The sequence below is a fragment of the Loxodonta africana genome, chromosome 26 (genome assembly GCF_030014295.1).
Source record: "Loxodonta africana isolate mLoxAfr1 chromosome 26, mLoxAfr1.hap2, whole genome shotgun sequence".
NCBI classification, from domain to species: Eukaryota; Metazoa; Chordata; class Mammalia; order Proboscidea; family Elephantidae; genus Loxodonta; species Loxodonta africana.
Genome location: NC_087367.1, coordinates 4,133,402 through 4,148,620, shown reverse-complemented (window position 1 = coordinate 4,148,620; position 15,219 = coordinate 4,133,402). Strand labels below are relative to the sequence as shown.

Genomic DNA, 15,219 nt, shown 5'->3' with positions numbered 1-15,219 from the left:
GAATCCATCAACTGCAGACTGGTATTATAAGAAATGATAAAGAAAGGCCTTTAGGAAAAAACCGAAATAAGATATAAATCTGAATATACAATACGGAGCATCAGAAACAGTATATTGGTAAATATAAAAGACTTTTTCATTTTTTATGTCCTTTAGATATAAAAGCATATCCTTTAGATTTTTTTTATATCTCTTAGATAATTGTGCCAAAGCTGGAACAATTTGAGCAACAAAATAAACAAATATTGGATAATAGCCCAAAATATAAAATGAATATCCATGAATCCAAACAACCATAAATAAATAAATGAAAAAAATTAATAAATGGAGAAGAGAGAAATCTGCCACAGAAATTCTATCGATATTTCACCCTAAAGAAGAGAGAGCACAATTCTTCGCTTTGTAAGTGTGGACACCACATAGTGCTGTCCTTCCAAGGAGTACAGCACGGGAGTGGGAGGGAGGGGGAGTACCTGTGCGGTAGAGAAACCTGACAAACTCTACCTGAGCCAGGTGATCAGGGTCAACACCAGCACTCGTAAATCGTGCTGATAACATGTAACCTTGATAGGATGTGATGAAATGGCATTTTACCTCTGTAGTCTTACTCCCAGAAACCTATAACCTCAGTCTAATCATGACAAAAGTATCAAAAATCCCAATAAGAACCATTCCACCATACACCTGGTCAATACTTCTCCATAAAGAGGATCATTTCATAAAGGAGACAAGGTCATCATTACAAACAAGGAAAGGATGAGAAACCCTGACAGCCAAGAGGAGCCTAAGGAGACATAAAAGCTAAATGTATTGTGCTATCCTAGATGGGATTCTTGAACACAAAAAGGACACTGAGTAAAAACTAAGAGAATCTGAATAAAGTATGGATTTTAGTTAATAATAATATAGGTTAATAATAATATATCAATATTGATTCATTTAAAAATGTATTATACTATTATGGATTTAATTATGTCCCCCCAAAAACAAGCACTGAAATCCTAATTCCTGTACCTGTCAACCTTCTCCTGTTTGGAAATAGGGGGTTTTCTTTTGTTGTGTTAATGAAGTCATACCAGTGTAGGGGGATTCTAAACCTAATCACTTCTAAGTTATAAAAAGATCAGAAGAGACAGAGACCCACACACACAGAGCGGAAGACAGATGCCATTCAAAGATCATCTACAAGCCTAGGAACCAAGGAATCAACACCGCTGAGAACTTAATTTGGATTTTAGCCTCCAGAACTGTGAAAAAGTAAATTTCTGCTCCTTAAAGCCACCCGCATGTGGTATTTCTGTTACAGCAGCACTAGAAAACTAAGACACATAAGATATTAATACTAGAGGAAACTGTAGGGAGGGGGGAGAGGAGTATATGGGAACTCTCTGTACTATATGCTCAATTTTTCTATAAACCTGGAAATGTTGTAAAAAAGTCCATTAATAAAAAGAAAGTATCAATAAAAAGGAAGATAACTGAACCCCAATTAGTAACAGTACTGGGGGACTTGAAACACAAGTAGAAATAAAATGTGTGGCAACAATAGTACTAAGCAAAAAAAAACTGAAAATATAAAGTGAAAAAAATCAACAACTATAGTTGGAGACTTCGATATCCCTTTCTCGTTAATTGATAGAACAAGTGGACAGAAAATCTGCAAAGGTATAGAAAACTTCAATATCATTATGAACCAACTTCACATAAATGACATTTATAGTACTCCTATCTAACAGCAGCAGAATAGCATTCTTCTCAAGTATACAGAGAAAATCTACCAAGACAGACCATACTTATGCTGTAAAACAAGTCTAAATAAATTTTAAAGAATTCAAATCATACAAAGTGTGTTCTATAACCAGTATGAAATTGGAAATCAATAAGAAAAAGATATCTGGAAAATCATGATATATTTAGAAATGATAAATTACACCCCTAAATAAACGAAGAAGAAATACTGAAATTAGAAAGTATTTTGAAATGAAAACATGCATATCAAAAGTTGTGGGGTATACCTAAAGCAATGTTTAGAGGAAAATTTATAGCACTAAACATCCGTATTAGCAAAGAAGAAAGGTCTCATACCAATGACCTAAACTTCCACCTGAAGAAGCCAGGGAGAGAAAAGCAAATTAAACTTAAAGGAAATAATAAAGATAACATCAGGAATCAATGAACTAGAAAACAGAAAAGTACTTAAAAAAAAAAAAAAAAATCAATGAAACCAAAAGCATATTCTTGAAAAACATCAACACAAATGGTAAAATCCTACCCAGATGCACAAGGTTAAAAAAAAAAGAGAGAGAGAGAGAGAGAGAAAACACAGATTGCCAATATCAGGAATGGGGACAGGAGGTGCCAATAAATTATTTGATCCTTCTCCCTTCAAGAGGCGATGCCTAATTCCCCACCTTTTGAATATGCACTGGATTTAGAGACTTGCTTTCCAAGAAAAAAAGCGTTAAGTATTGATAAGTGACTTCAGAGGATAGGGGATAAAAGGTACTACAAGACCTTCTCTTTGCTCTCTCTTGGATGGCTTACTCATGGGAAGCTAGCTGCCATGTTGTGGTGACACTCAAGCAACTCTACAGAGAGGTCCACTTGGTGAGGAACTGAGGCCTTTTGTCAAGAACCAGTAACAAACTGAGGCCTCCAGCCAATAGCTATGTGAACAAGCAATCATGGAAGGGAAGCCTCCAGTTTAAATCAAGCCTTCAGATGACTGATGTCCTGGCCAACATCTTAACTTCAAATGCATGAGACTCTGATCCAGAATGGCCAAACTAAGTCTCTCCTAAATTCCTAATCCACAGAAACTGAGATAATGTTTGTTGTTTTATGCCATGAAGTTTGGAGTAATTAGTTATGCAGCAAAAGACAACCAGTCTGGGAAGCATCATTACAGATCCTACAAACATTAAAAGTGTGACAAGAATATAAATAACTTTAAACCAATAAATTAAAAAACTTAGATGAAATAAAAAAATACTTGAAGGACACTATCAAAGCTCACTCAGGTGGATGTAAACCCATTGCCATGGAGTCAATTCCACTCATAGCAACCTTATAGGACAGAGTAAAATTGCCCACAGGATTTCCAAGGCTGTAATCTTCAAGGGAGCATACCGCCACAGCTTTCTCCCGGGATATAGCTAGGCAGTTCCAACTGTTGACCTTTTGGTTAGCAACTGAGTGCTTAACCACTGCACCAGCAGGGCTCCTTCAAAAGGGTATAGATAACCTGATAATAATCACCTTCTCTTTAATCACAAATGGAACAGTCACAAAAAACTGAACATATATTTAAAAAAAAAAATTAAGTCACAAAAAAAGAATCAGTGAATTCTATAGAGTAGAAATTTTACTGTCTAATCATAAAACTAGAAATTAATAAAACAAAAAAAGGACCTTACACCAAAAAAATTTTAAGACCATTTATTAAACATTTCCTACATGTTAGGGGCATTATAAATTGAAATTATATTACTTCTAAAACAACGATGACAAAAGCATTAAGTCAGCAACTACGGGATACTTTCAGAGCAGTGGTAAGAGGAAACTTCATTGCCTTAAAAAGTTTCATTGATAAAAATGTACTCCCACTGGCCAACTACGGGAAATTTGAGTATCAAATAAGGGAAGAAATGGGTTGTAGGAGCCCTGGTGGTGCAGTAATTAAAGTGCTTGGCTGCTAACCAGAAGGTCACCGATTTGAACCCGTCAGCCATTCCGTGGGAGAAAGATGTGGCAGTCTGCTTCCGTAAAGATTTACAGCCTTGGAAGCCCTAGGAGGCAGGTCTACTCTGCCTACGGGCCTACAGGGTCTCTATGAGTTGGAATCAACTGGACGGCAGTAGGTTTGGTTTTAGTTTTTTAATGGCTTCTAATCCATTAAAAAAAAAAAAAAAATCCATGAGTCCACTCTCATACAGATAAATAAAAGAAAGGGAAAAGTACTTCTTATAATAAAATGCCATGTTAATAAATGCAGAAATTTATCATTTGGCAACCACCACAGCAATAATTGACCCAGTCAAAAGTCAACGGATGCTAAACCTGAGGAGAGAGGATAAAAGTTTGATGTCTTGGAGCACCTCCCAGAAAGTACTGTTGCAGGGCAAAACATCACCAAGTTTGGTAAAGCAAAAAGAGTTTTAGCTGGCACGTATTAAAAAAGGCAAGAATGGGAAAACGGACAAGCATGCTGCTAGAGCCACGTCTGCTCTAGTCAAAAGGATGTTACAGAACAGGTAAGAATGGGAAAAAGGACAAGCATGCTCCCACAGCCAAGTCTGCCCAAGTACAGAGAACAAAGTCACGGCACCATCGGTAGATATTAACATCACAAATGAGCAAAACCACCAAAAGCTTCACCTCTTCACAGATTGGCTAGAAACGGTGATCCGCCATTTTGAATTGTCTTTCTTAACAATCATTGGCACGGGTTTCAGTAAGGACAGTCAGGAGGGTCTTCACTGGTCCAACAAATTTCTATTCACTAAATGCTAACAGAAAAAGATAAAGAGTGGAAAGTCTTTTGTGTTCTGTCTGATTGACTAACTGTGAAGGTTCCCTAAGAGGTATCTTCCAAGATTATCCTTTTTTTAATTGTCTTTACACCTCAGGGCCCAGTTGGTGCATCCTTGGGAGTCCTTGTGAGCCCAGCTCCAGCTGGGTCATATCCTCTAGAATCAAGGACCGGGAATAATAATTCCAATATTATTTCCTAAATCAGTACTTTTTAATTACGAAGGGGAAATCTGGTAGATGCCTCCTTAGCCACGTGAGACTCAACATTCTTTCTTTGGTATTCCTGCCAAAAATGCATAACTTGAATTTAATGGTGAAACATGAGTCAAACCCAAAATGATGGACATTCTACCTAATAACTGGCCTGTAGTCTTGAAAAATGTCAAGGTTTTGAAAGACAAAGGAAAGACTGAGAAACTGTTTTGGATTAAAGATGAAAGAGACATGAAAATTATAAAAAAGAAAAAAAAGAGACATGAAAATTAAATCCAACATGGAATCTTGTTTTGGATAGGAGAACAGACAATAAGGATGTAATATTAACCATAAACAAAATTTGAACATGGATTTCAGATAAAGATAGTGGCACTGAATCATTGTTAAATTTCCTGATTTTGATTGCTGTACTGTGGTTACATAAGAGTGTCCTTTTTCTTACGCCATGTACCATTACGTATTTAGGGATAAAGGGCGTATTTCTGGGACTTAATCTCAAATGGTTCAGGGAAAAAAAAATGTATATACACCCACCCACAAACACACATTTGGAATGAGAAATAAAATGGGACAACATGTAGGCTGTGAATATGGGTAATGGTACACTTGATCTCTTTGCACAGTCTCACATATTTTCTGTAACTTTGAAATCATACACAAAACAAAATCTCATTAGACAAAATCAGCTCCGCCAAACAAAGCAGTTAAATAAAGTGGTTAGGATTCTAAAAAGTTACTTAGGGCAGGTATAAACTGGAATTGTAGCTACAGCAAGGGTGGTGAGGGAATTTCACCTCAATTCTGATGGCAACGTTTTGTAAATTAAACAGCTTTGAAAAAAGATGCCTATGAGACAAAGCACTTTCTGTAAAGGGCCTAAAATTATGCATAAGGTGGCTCCTGAGAAAAATGTTAACTTAATAATCAATACCTCCTAAACTTTTCTAAACATCTGAAAGTAAGTGATGTTTTCAACTAGGCAATTCAAGACCAACACTTGCAATTGGGCAAGTAAAAAAGCAGATTAACTTTACTCTAGATGTTACATTTTTAACCTCTGCTTTCTGGGACTGCTGCAATGAATTCGAAGACAAACCAAGAAGGCCAAGCTTTCTGTCTATAAACTCTTCACTAATCACAAGGCATTCTGATAAGTTCCACACCTTCCACTAGTCATAAAAAAACCAAACCTGTTGCCTCCAGTGATCACAACTCATGGAGACCCCATGTGTTACAGAGTAGAACCGCTCCATGGGGTTTTCTTGACTGTGGAAGCAGATCCTCAGGCCTTCCTTCCATGGCACTGCTGGGTGGGTTGCAACTGCTAGCCTTTAGGTTAGTAAACCCGTTGCTGTCGAGTCGATTCCGACTCACAGGGACACTATAGGAGAGGGTAGAACTGCCCCACTGGGTTTCCAAGGAGCAGGTGGTGGATTCAAACTGCTGACCTTTTGGTTAGCAGCTGAGCTCTTAACCACTGTGCCACCAGGGCTCCTTTAGGTTAGTAGATGAATGCAAACTTGCACTGCCCAGGAACCCTACAGTTCTTGTTGTTAGGTGCCCTCCAGTCATTTTCAATTCATGTGACAGAGCAGAACTGCCCTATAAGGTTTTCCAGGCACAGCAGTAAAAAGCCTGGCTGCTAACCAAAAAGCTGGCAGTTTGAATCCACCAGCCTCTCCCTGGAAATGCTATGGGGCAGTGGGCCAGAATAGGCAAGGGATTTGGCTGTTTGGTTAGTGGAAGCCCTGGCAGCCTAGTGGTTAAGTGCTAGGGCTGCTAACTAAAAGGTCGGCAGTTCAAATCCACCAGGTGCTCCCTGGAAACTCTACGGGCCACTTCTACTCTGTCCTATAGGGTGGCTATGAGTTGGAAACGACTTCAGAGCAACAGGTTTCGGGTTTTGGTTAGATAAACCTACCAGTCCCATTTTCAGCACTTCCTGGCCCATGGTACCAATATGTCCCACAGCTGTGATGTCCCCCATTGAACATGGTACCGATATGGCCCACTCTAAATCAAACTGATAACAATTTTATGTGCAGCTAGTGCAATGTTAATTTAGTATTGCATGTTATTTTTGTGTATTTTTGGAAAGTTGAGTAAGTTACATGGCTCAAGTACAAGCAGGAAGCGGTAAGTGCTTCCTGGACCCGTGGTACTGATATGTACCTCGTTTGTGACGCACTTCATGGAACATGGTGCACATATGACATGCTTCCAACTGGCACCGCGTTTCATAAAATAAAAAAACTACCAACAAATGATACAGCATCCATCCCATTAGTGAAAAAACGTGGCATCACCAAAAAAATTCCCTCCAAAAAAAATCAACCATAAAAGGGTTGACACGGATTGCCCTACAAACTGAGGGAGGAAAGCGTTAGAATGAGGTCAAAATTGCAAAAAAAAGAAAACAAAAAAACAGTTCACTCTGAAGCCAACGCTGAACAAGCAGAGAGGCAAGACTCAACAGAGGAGACACGGGCCGGGGGCGTGGCCCGAAGCCCCGCCCCCCCACGTCACACGCGTGCGCGGGCGACGCCGGCTCAGGTGTGCGGCCGGCGCGGGGCCGGGTGTCCGCACCTGCGGCGCTTCTCAAGCCGCTGCTCTCAGGTGAGCTGCTCCGCTGGCCCAGTCAGAGCCCGCAAGCCCGGCCTTCCCGTCACAGACCTCCGCGGGCGGAGCTGCGGCGCGAGAGGGAGGCTCTCCTGGCCAGGGAGCGCAAGCGGGAGAGTACCTGAGCCGAAATGAATCCCTCATAGACGGTTTTCTCCCGGTTCTGGGGCAGAAGCAACGGGCACTGGCGCAGCAGGCTCGTGTCCATCACCGCCAGAGCTCGGCGTCCGCGGGCCGCAGGCGGCTTGGAAGCCGGACCAGACCTCGCACATGCGCAGTCCCGCTGCCGCCCGCGTTCCCGAGGCGGAAACCCGGGTCTTGGCGGGAAAACGCCTCGCGGCTTCCGCGGGCGGAAGCGGAAGTGGAGGCCTAGTGTCGGCTGGGCGGGGCTCAGCGGGGGGCGGGAGCACAAAATGCTTCCAAGTTGGCAGCTCTGCGTTCCAGCCTTGATTGTCCCAAGAGCGCTTTTGATGACTTTGTTTGACTCCATTGACATACCGCTACAACTTTGGGGTTTCTCCCAGTGTAGGATGGTTTTGCAGCCGGGGTATTGTAGCCCTTCTGCTATCCAGAACCTGTCACTTCCCTTTCCACGATGAAATCCCTTAGTGGCCTTTCCTGTATGCCCGCACCACGAAATTATTACAATATATGACAGTATATTAAACCATTACATTACCTTCAGTGTATCATTTACAACATATTTCTGTGGATTACCAAGTTTAATTATAGATATGTTTGAGAGAGACTATACATACGATAAAATCTATATTGAGACTCAGTTCTGATCTACTGTCCTCACAAATAGTTTATCTCTGACAACCCTACCTGTATTTTTCTGAGGAACGATAATCATTCCTTCCCTTTTAGGAAAGCTGATTAAGTAAGGAACTTATTAATATTTACCATGCGATATTCCAATTAGTGCTCGATGCATCAAGTTTTTTGAGCCCTGCTATTTGCAAAACATTGCAATAGACCAAAATCTGCGCAAAGATATATCAGAGATGCCCCTTCTGATTTTTCTTGCCCTCGAAATGCACTAAAGTTAGAATTCTTAAAAATGCTTCAGGTTTGGCAAGAATTGTCACAGTATTCTGGATATGTAGGGGAAAACATGAATGCCGCAGCAGCTGTTAAATATAAATTACATGAAAGCAGTAGTTCTTAAGATCTGACCGCAGAACCAGCAGCATCAGCATCACCTGGGAACTTCATAGAAGTGCAAATGTACACACACACACCCGTCCCAGACCTGGGGGATTCCAGACTCTGGGAGTGGGGCATAACTGTGCGTTTTAGCAAGCAGACATGTAAATCAGTTCTAATGCCATTCTTCTAGGGTGGCCAGGAGGGTGTTGTGGGCCCTTTGATTTTGGAGTAGCTAAGCCCTATGCACTGTAACTCTTCGGGTGCAATCAAAGGGCACATTGGCAGACTCAGCACCGTCTGAATGACATTTCTCTCAAAGATCTATATCAGCCTGAGTAGAGAATTGCATCAACAGCAGGCCTGTATCCCCTTTAGCACTGGTTTTCAGCTGGGGGTGATTTTGACCCCCAGGAGACATTTGACAATGCCTGGAGACAGCTAGTGGCAGGAGTAGAGGTGGGAGGTGCTACTGGAATGTAGTGGGTAGAAGCCAAGGATGTTGTTAAACATCATACGATGCACAAGACAGCTCCATAACCAAGAATTACCTGGCCTCAAATGTCAAAAACAAAGGCGAGAAAACTTGGCAGGCTTGGTTACCAGCTTTACTTGCTAGAATCGTTAGACTCTATGCTCTCCCTACTTGGAGTGTCAGTCAGCCAGAATATACTAGGTCATGCTGTGTCAACAAAAATTCCAAAACCTTAATACAAAAACAAGAAAAATTATTTTCTTACTCATGCTACATTCCAACAGGTTGAGGTGTTCATCACAGTGAAACAGACCCAGGCTGATGAAGACTCCATTCCAAAACATGCTTCCGCAAACCACTGCAGCAGAAGGAAAAATAATCAAAAAATCAAAACAAGGGAAGGTCTTAAAGGCTTCCACAAGGAAGTGAAACATGTCGTTTCTGCTTATATTTCGCTGACAAAGAAAGTAACATGGCTACTTCTTTCTTCAAGGGAGCAAAAACATATACCCACTGTGTGCTTAAAAGAACTAGGATTTTTTTTTTTTTAAGAGCCCTGATGACTACGGCAGAGCGAATACGCATCTGAATACCCTTTTTACTTTGTATAAGCCTTGTGATGGTTAAAGTTGTGTGTCAACTTGGCTGGGCAATGATTCTCAGTGGTTTGGTGGTTATGATGTAGTTTGGCAGCTATGTAATGATGTAATCATCTCTATAATGAGATCTGATGTAATGTAATCCCCTCCATGATGAGATCTGTTGTGAGCAACCAATCAGTTGAAAGAGAGTTTCCGTGGGGTTGAAGCCCGCATCCAATGTAGGTGGACTTTCTGGCATGGATGGCAGGCTTTTGCTTATGCTGGATCCTGCAGCTGTCTCCTCTTGACCTGACCTCTGATTCTTGGCAATTGACCTAACAGCTTACCTGCCCTGTTACCTGCCGATCTTGGGATTCATCAGCCTCCGCAGCCTGTGAGCCAGAAGCCTGCTCTCTGACCTGCCAATCTTGAGTTTGCCAGCTCCTGCAGCTAGGTAAGTCAAGAGTAGCCCCCAGTCTGACTCGCAGACTTGAGACTTTCCAACCTCTACAGCCACGTGAGCCGTTTCCTTGATATAAATCTCTGTCTTGCTCTCTCTCTGTATATATTTATACACTTTGCTGGTTTTGCTTTTCTGGAGAACCCAGCCTAAGACACTCCTCCAGGACCTCAGAAAATTGGACAGAGGGAACACAAAGAGGAAAATACTTTTTTTTTTTTTTTAATCCAGTATGGGATTTAAGGTCTAGTCTAAGTTAATTAATTGAAGAGAAAATAAGTGATCGCATCTGTACGTGGTGCATAGAGCAGGGCATGAAAGTCACGTTTTGAGAGACACCCCCACACACAGAGCAGAGGCAGAATAAACCAAAACCAAACTAGTTCCTGAAAGGTCAGCTCTGATTCATTGCAGCCCCAAGTGTGTCAGAGTAGAGCCATTCCACAGGGTTTTCAAGGCTGTGACCTCTCAGAAGATGTCCAGGCCTGTCTTCTGAGGGGCCTCTGGTTGAGTTCCAACGGCTAACCTCGCAGTTAGTTGTTGAGTGCTTAACTGTGTGTGCCACCCAGGGACTCCTTGGAGGAAAAATAAGCATGGTTAGTTCTACCTAGCTAGGGTTGGGAAAGGATTTAATTAGTGAGTTGCCTTTAGGTGAGTCTTAAAATACGAGTTAGGTGTTCACCAAGCAAAACAAATTTTCCCACAAAGGGAGTTTAATAAAATTATAGAAACATTAACACTTTGGACTGTTTGTGGAAACTGCCATGAGATGCTTACAGGCGAGGGATGGGCCATGGCAACAGGTGAGTCTGAGCAAGTAGCCAAGAAACACATCAGAGAGAGTCTCATATGGTCATAGCAGGTATTTGGACTTTATCCTAAAGGCAATACAGAGTTATTAAAGGGTTTTAATCTGGGAATTGATGTGATTTAGCTTTTAGAAAAATTACCCAGAGAGCTCTGTGCAAGATGAGACCAATTAGGAGACAATTCCCATAGTCCAAGGAAGAGATGGTGAGGGCTTGATGGGAAGGAAAAAGTTAAAAGAAATGATGTTAAGGACTTAAATCCTGCCTTTCTAGCCCTTTTCTGGCTCTTTCTCTCCGTCTGGCTGTAACAGTAGGGATGCCACAGTGCTGACGGCTGGACCGTTTTCTTCACCTCCCCTCTGCCCTTAGTAATCCCATCTAGTCTGTGGATATTCAATGCCAGCCATATGCTGATGACTTACAGAGTTCTCCCTCCAGCCCTGGCATTCAGACTTGAATACCTAGCTACTAAATGATGTCTCCATTTTAGATACCTAATAAAAAAAAGTCTCAAATTGTGTGTGTCAAAAATAAGCCAGCTGAGGGATTAGAATGGACTATAAGATAGAAAATGATACTGGTGAGGAGTGAGCTTCTTGGCTCAAGTAAACACATGAGACTATGTGGGCAGCTCCTGTCTGGAGGGGAGATGAGAAGGCAGAGGGGGTCATAAGCTGGCTGAATGGACAAGGAAATACAGGGTGGAGAGAAGGAGTGTGCTGTCTCATTAGGGGGACTAACTAGGAGTACGTAAAAACAAAACCCAGTGCCATCATAGCAAGGTGTATATAAATTTTTGTATGAGAGACTGACTTCAGTTGTAAACTTTCACTTAAAGCACAAAGAAAATTTTTAAAAATTAAAAAAATAAGAAGTAAACCTGCTGAAAATGACCATTTTGTAACTCCTGAAGAAATAACTGGCTCGATAATGGTACAAACATCCAAGATTAGAGACAATGAAGGGATAAAATAATATACTTAATACAAAAACCCATTGCCAGTCGAGTCAATTCCAACTGACAGCGACCCTATAGAGCAGAGTAGAACCGTCCCCTAGGGTTTCCAAAGAACAGCTGGTGGGTTACAACTGCTGACCTTTTAGTTAGCAGCCTGAGCTCTTAACCACTGTGCCACCAGGGCCCATTTGTATTTAGTATACAAGATGTTAAAATGTAGATTCTCATGAAACCTTTATTTAGAGATGACCATAGGCCAGTGGTTCTCAGCAAAAGCAATTTTGTCCCCAGGAAACATTTGGCAATGTCTGGAGACAGTTTTAGTTGTCACAGCTGGAGATGGGCATAGAGTGCACCAGGAATCTGGTGGGTAGAGACCGGGGATGTTGCTAAACATCTTACAGGGTACAAGGCAGCCCCTCACAACAAAGAATTATTCCAGCCCAAAATGTGGAGGTTGAGAAACCCTGCCGTAGGCATCCAAGTGCAAGCACAAAGAAGGCAGGGACTAGGATTGGTTCGTTGACTCTGAGCTTGGCCCAGCTCCTGGCAGATGGCAAGTGTGCAAATATATGATTATCCGTTTTAGATTGTGTATACCTCCAGCATCCTGGAAAACTGGGGAGAGGGAGCAAAGAGATAAATAGTGGGTTTGAGCTGAAGCTCAGAAGAAAGATCTTAGAAGAATTTATAAATGTGTGTTATTAGGATATAAAAAACCAAAAACCCAAGCACATTGCCATGAAGTTAATTACAACCCATAGTGACTCTAAGGATAGGGTAGAACTGCCCCAGAGGGTTTCCTGGTGGATTCGAACTGCCGACCCTTTGGTTAGCAGCTGTAGTGCTTAACCACGGGGCTCCCATTAGGACATTAAACCCAGTGCCGTCGAGTCGATTCTGACTCATAGCGACCCTATAGGACAGAGTAGAACTGTCCCACAGAGTTTCCAAGGAGCGCCTGGTGGATTCGAACTGCCGACCCTTTGGTTAGCAGCCGTAGCGCTTAACCACTACGCCACCAGGGTTTCCCATTAGGACACAGACAGTAGTGATAAACCTTAGAAGTGTTTAAGAACTTCTAAAGTAGTGGTTCTCAAACCTCGCCATGCATCAGAATCACTTGGGAGGGTTTGAAAAAATACAGCTGCTAGGTCCAGTCCCACAGATTCTGATTTAAATGTCTGGGAGTAGGGAGCGTGTTACAGAAGGCTGTCGACGGAAAGTAGCGCCTATGGCAATTAGTTTTAAATTGCTGTAAGATCTCTCACAGCTGGCAATGGAACCTACAATGGCCAATAGAAATTGCTCATTAGCTCCTCCTGGAGCGGCACCAAGGTTAGGTGCCCTGCCTACCATACCTTAGCTATACCTCCGGCACTGTCATAAAAAAAAAAAAAACCATTGCCATCGAGTCAATTCCGACTCATAGCGACCCTATACGACAGAGTAGAACTGCCCCATAGGGTTTCCAAGGAGTGCCTGGTGGATTCAAACTGCCAACCTTTTGGTTAGCAGCCTAGCTCTTAACCACCATGCCAGCAGGGCCCTTGGCACCATCATAGGCATCGTATATTTTTAAAACACCCCATATTATTTTATTGTTTAGTCAGGGTTGGAAATCTAAGTTGTTGTTTGTTTTTTTCTGAACACAAACGGGCTGCATTCATTTTGATGAGTTCACACACAACATAAACTACACTGAGCACGTTAGCTCAGGAGGTTGGCTATGGTTTTAACGGTTTCCTGGGTTTGCTAAAGCAAACAGGAACCTACTGCTGGTCTCATTTGGTAGGGGGGGAAAAGAAGGCCAGAAAACCCTTGGCACAATGTAACCCAGAAAAACCCAGTGCCGTCGTTGGCACAATGTAGAGGAAAGAATTTAAAGACTTTTGGAGATAAGAAGGTAGATTGGATGGATCACGTGTCTCACCCCTATATTTCTGCGAGGGCCCTGAAGAGTCCTCTCCCTTGCCCATAAAAATAGAGCAGAAAAGGAAATGCCCAAATATTTATAAAAGAGGTCTGCTGGCTTCCCCCCTCCCCACCCCTGTCCCCCTGGGCTGGGAAAGCTTATGGGAGAAGCTGCAATAAAGATGGTATTCCCGATCTCAGTGGGGATGTGGGAAGCCAGCTGAGCCCTGGCCCAGGTGACGGCTGTTAACAGTCTGAAGCAAAGTGGGTGTTGTTTTCACAGCCAGGTGCTCCACTCCGGGATCAGGGAATGGCTTCAGTAGCAGAAATCTCTGGCTGCAGTTAGTTAACCATAGGGTCCCCAGGGATAAACTGACAGCCACCAATGAAGGTGTGCCTTCATTTATCTGAGCAACGCTGTTCTCAGTCTGGGGAACAGAGGCCTTGGGTTCACAGGCCCAGCATCATCCAATGAAGGGGAGGGTAGTACCTATGAGGGAAGAGACCGCTGGAAGACTACACAAGGGAAGTGTGAACCTTCTGCCTTATCCTTCCAAAAAGGGCCGGCAGCCATTCATCTGAACTTGCTCACTGAAAAAAGGGAAATACTTAAACTTGGGAAATACTAAATATTGGCTCAAAGTTATCATTGATTCCTGGGGACCTATAATTCCACTATAGCCAGCTGGTCAGAGCTGGGGATCATTATAGAGTCCAGGTGAAAAATGAAGTTCTGACTGAGTTTATTTCCTGGAAGACCCAATGGGACCCCCCAAATTCATCTTAGGGTCATTTTCTCAAATCCTGAGTGAATTATTGGAATGGATATTCCAGAAAACTGGCAGAATTCCTATACAGTTTCCCTGACCTGTAAAGTAAGGGCTGTTATTTTTAGAAGGGCCAAACGAAAGCCATTTGGCATTGTCTTTTTCTGTCAAAATAGGGAATGAACAGGAACACCACAACCCTGGAGGTGTTGCAGAGATTAGTGCTTCCCGAAAGATGTAGGTTTGGTGATTGGCTTCAGCAATCTGATAGGTTTTGAGAATGACGGTGGATTGTTGGAAGCGAAATCAGTTCAGGATCTAGTTGTGGCTGCCACTGCAATGTTGGTCTCTCTACCAGGGTAAATTAGATAACACTTAGCACCTAGGGTGTAGTTATGGATGTAACCAAAACTTTTTTTTTTTCTATTTTGAAGATTGCCTTCATTGACACGGCGCAGTAAATCTTTATTTTCATACCTGAAGGATATGTTAGCTCTCAAACACTATGCTGCAGTCTACTTTGCTGAGATCTTGACCATCTTACCATTGCATAGGACGTCATCCTCATCCAATACACGTATTACTTCGTGCTGATAGGACGTGAAGATCAGAAAGTAGCAAGGGTCCTCGATGTCTCACTAATATATATGTGTGACTATAAATTTCTGTAAAAATGAAGAGCTCTGGTGTTTGAAGATCTGTGACATTCTAGGCTATTCTTTTCAAAGTGGGTATGTA

The 15,219-nt window shown here is 42.2% G+C and overlaps 1 protein-coding gene across 2 annotated transcripts in view; it reads right to left on the bottom strand.

The window, feature by feature from the left end:
• FANCL (FA complementation group L) overlaps window positions 1-7,675 on the bottom strand; it is a 100,887-nt gene extending 93,212 nt beyond the window's left edge. For both annotated transcript variants that reach the window (XM_064277032.1, XM_003417567.4), the window contains exon 1: window positions 7,490-7,675. In XM_064277032.1, coding sequence (XP_064133102.1) covers window positions 7,490-7,576 — 87 coding nt within the window. In that variant the 5' untranslated portion in view covers window positions 7,577-7,675. The remainder of the gene's footprint in view (window positions 1-7,489) is intronic.
• Between the last annotated feature and the right edge of the window lie 7,544 nt (window positions 7,676-15,219).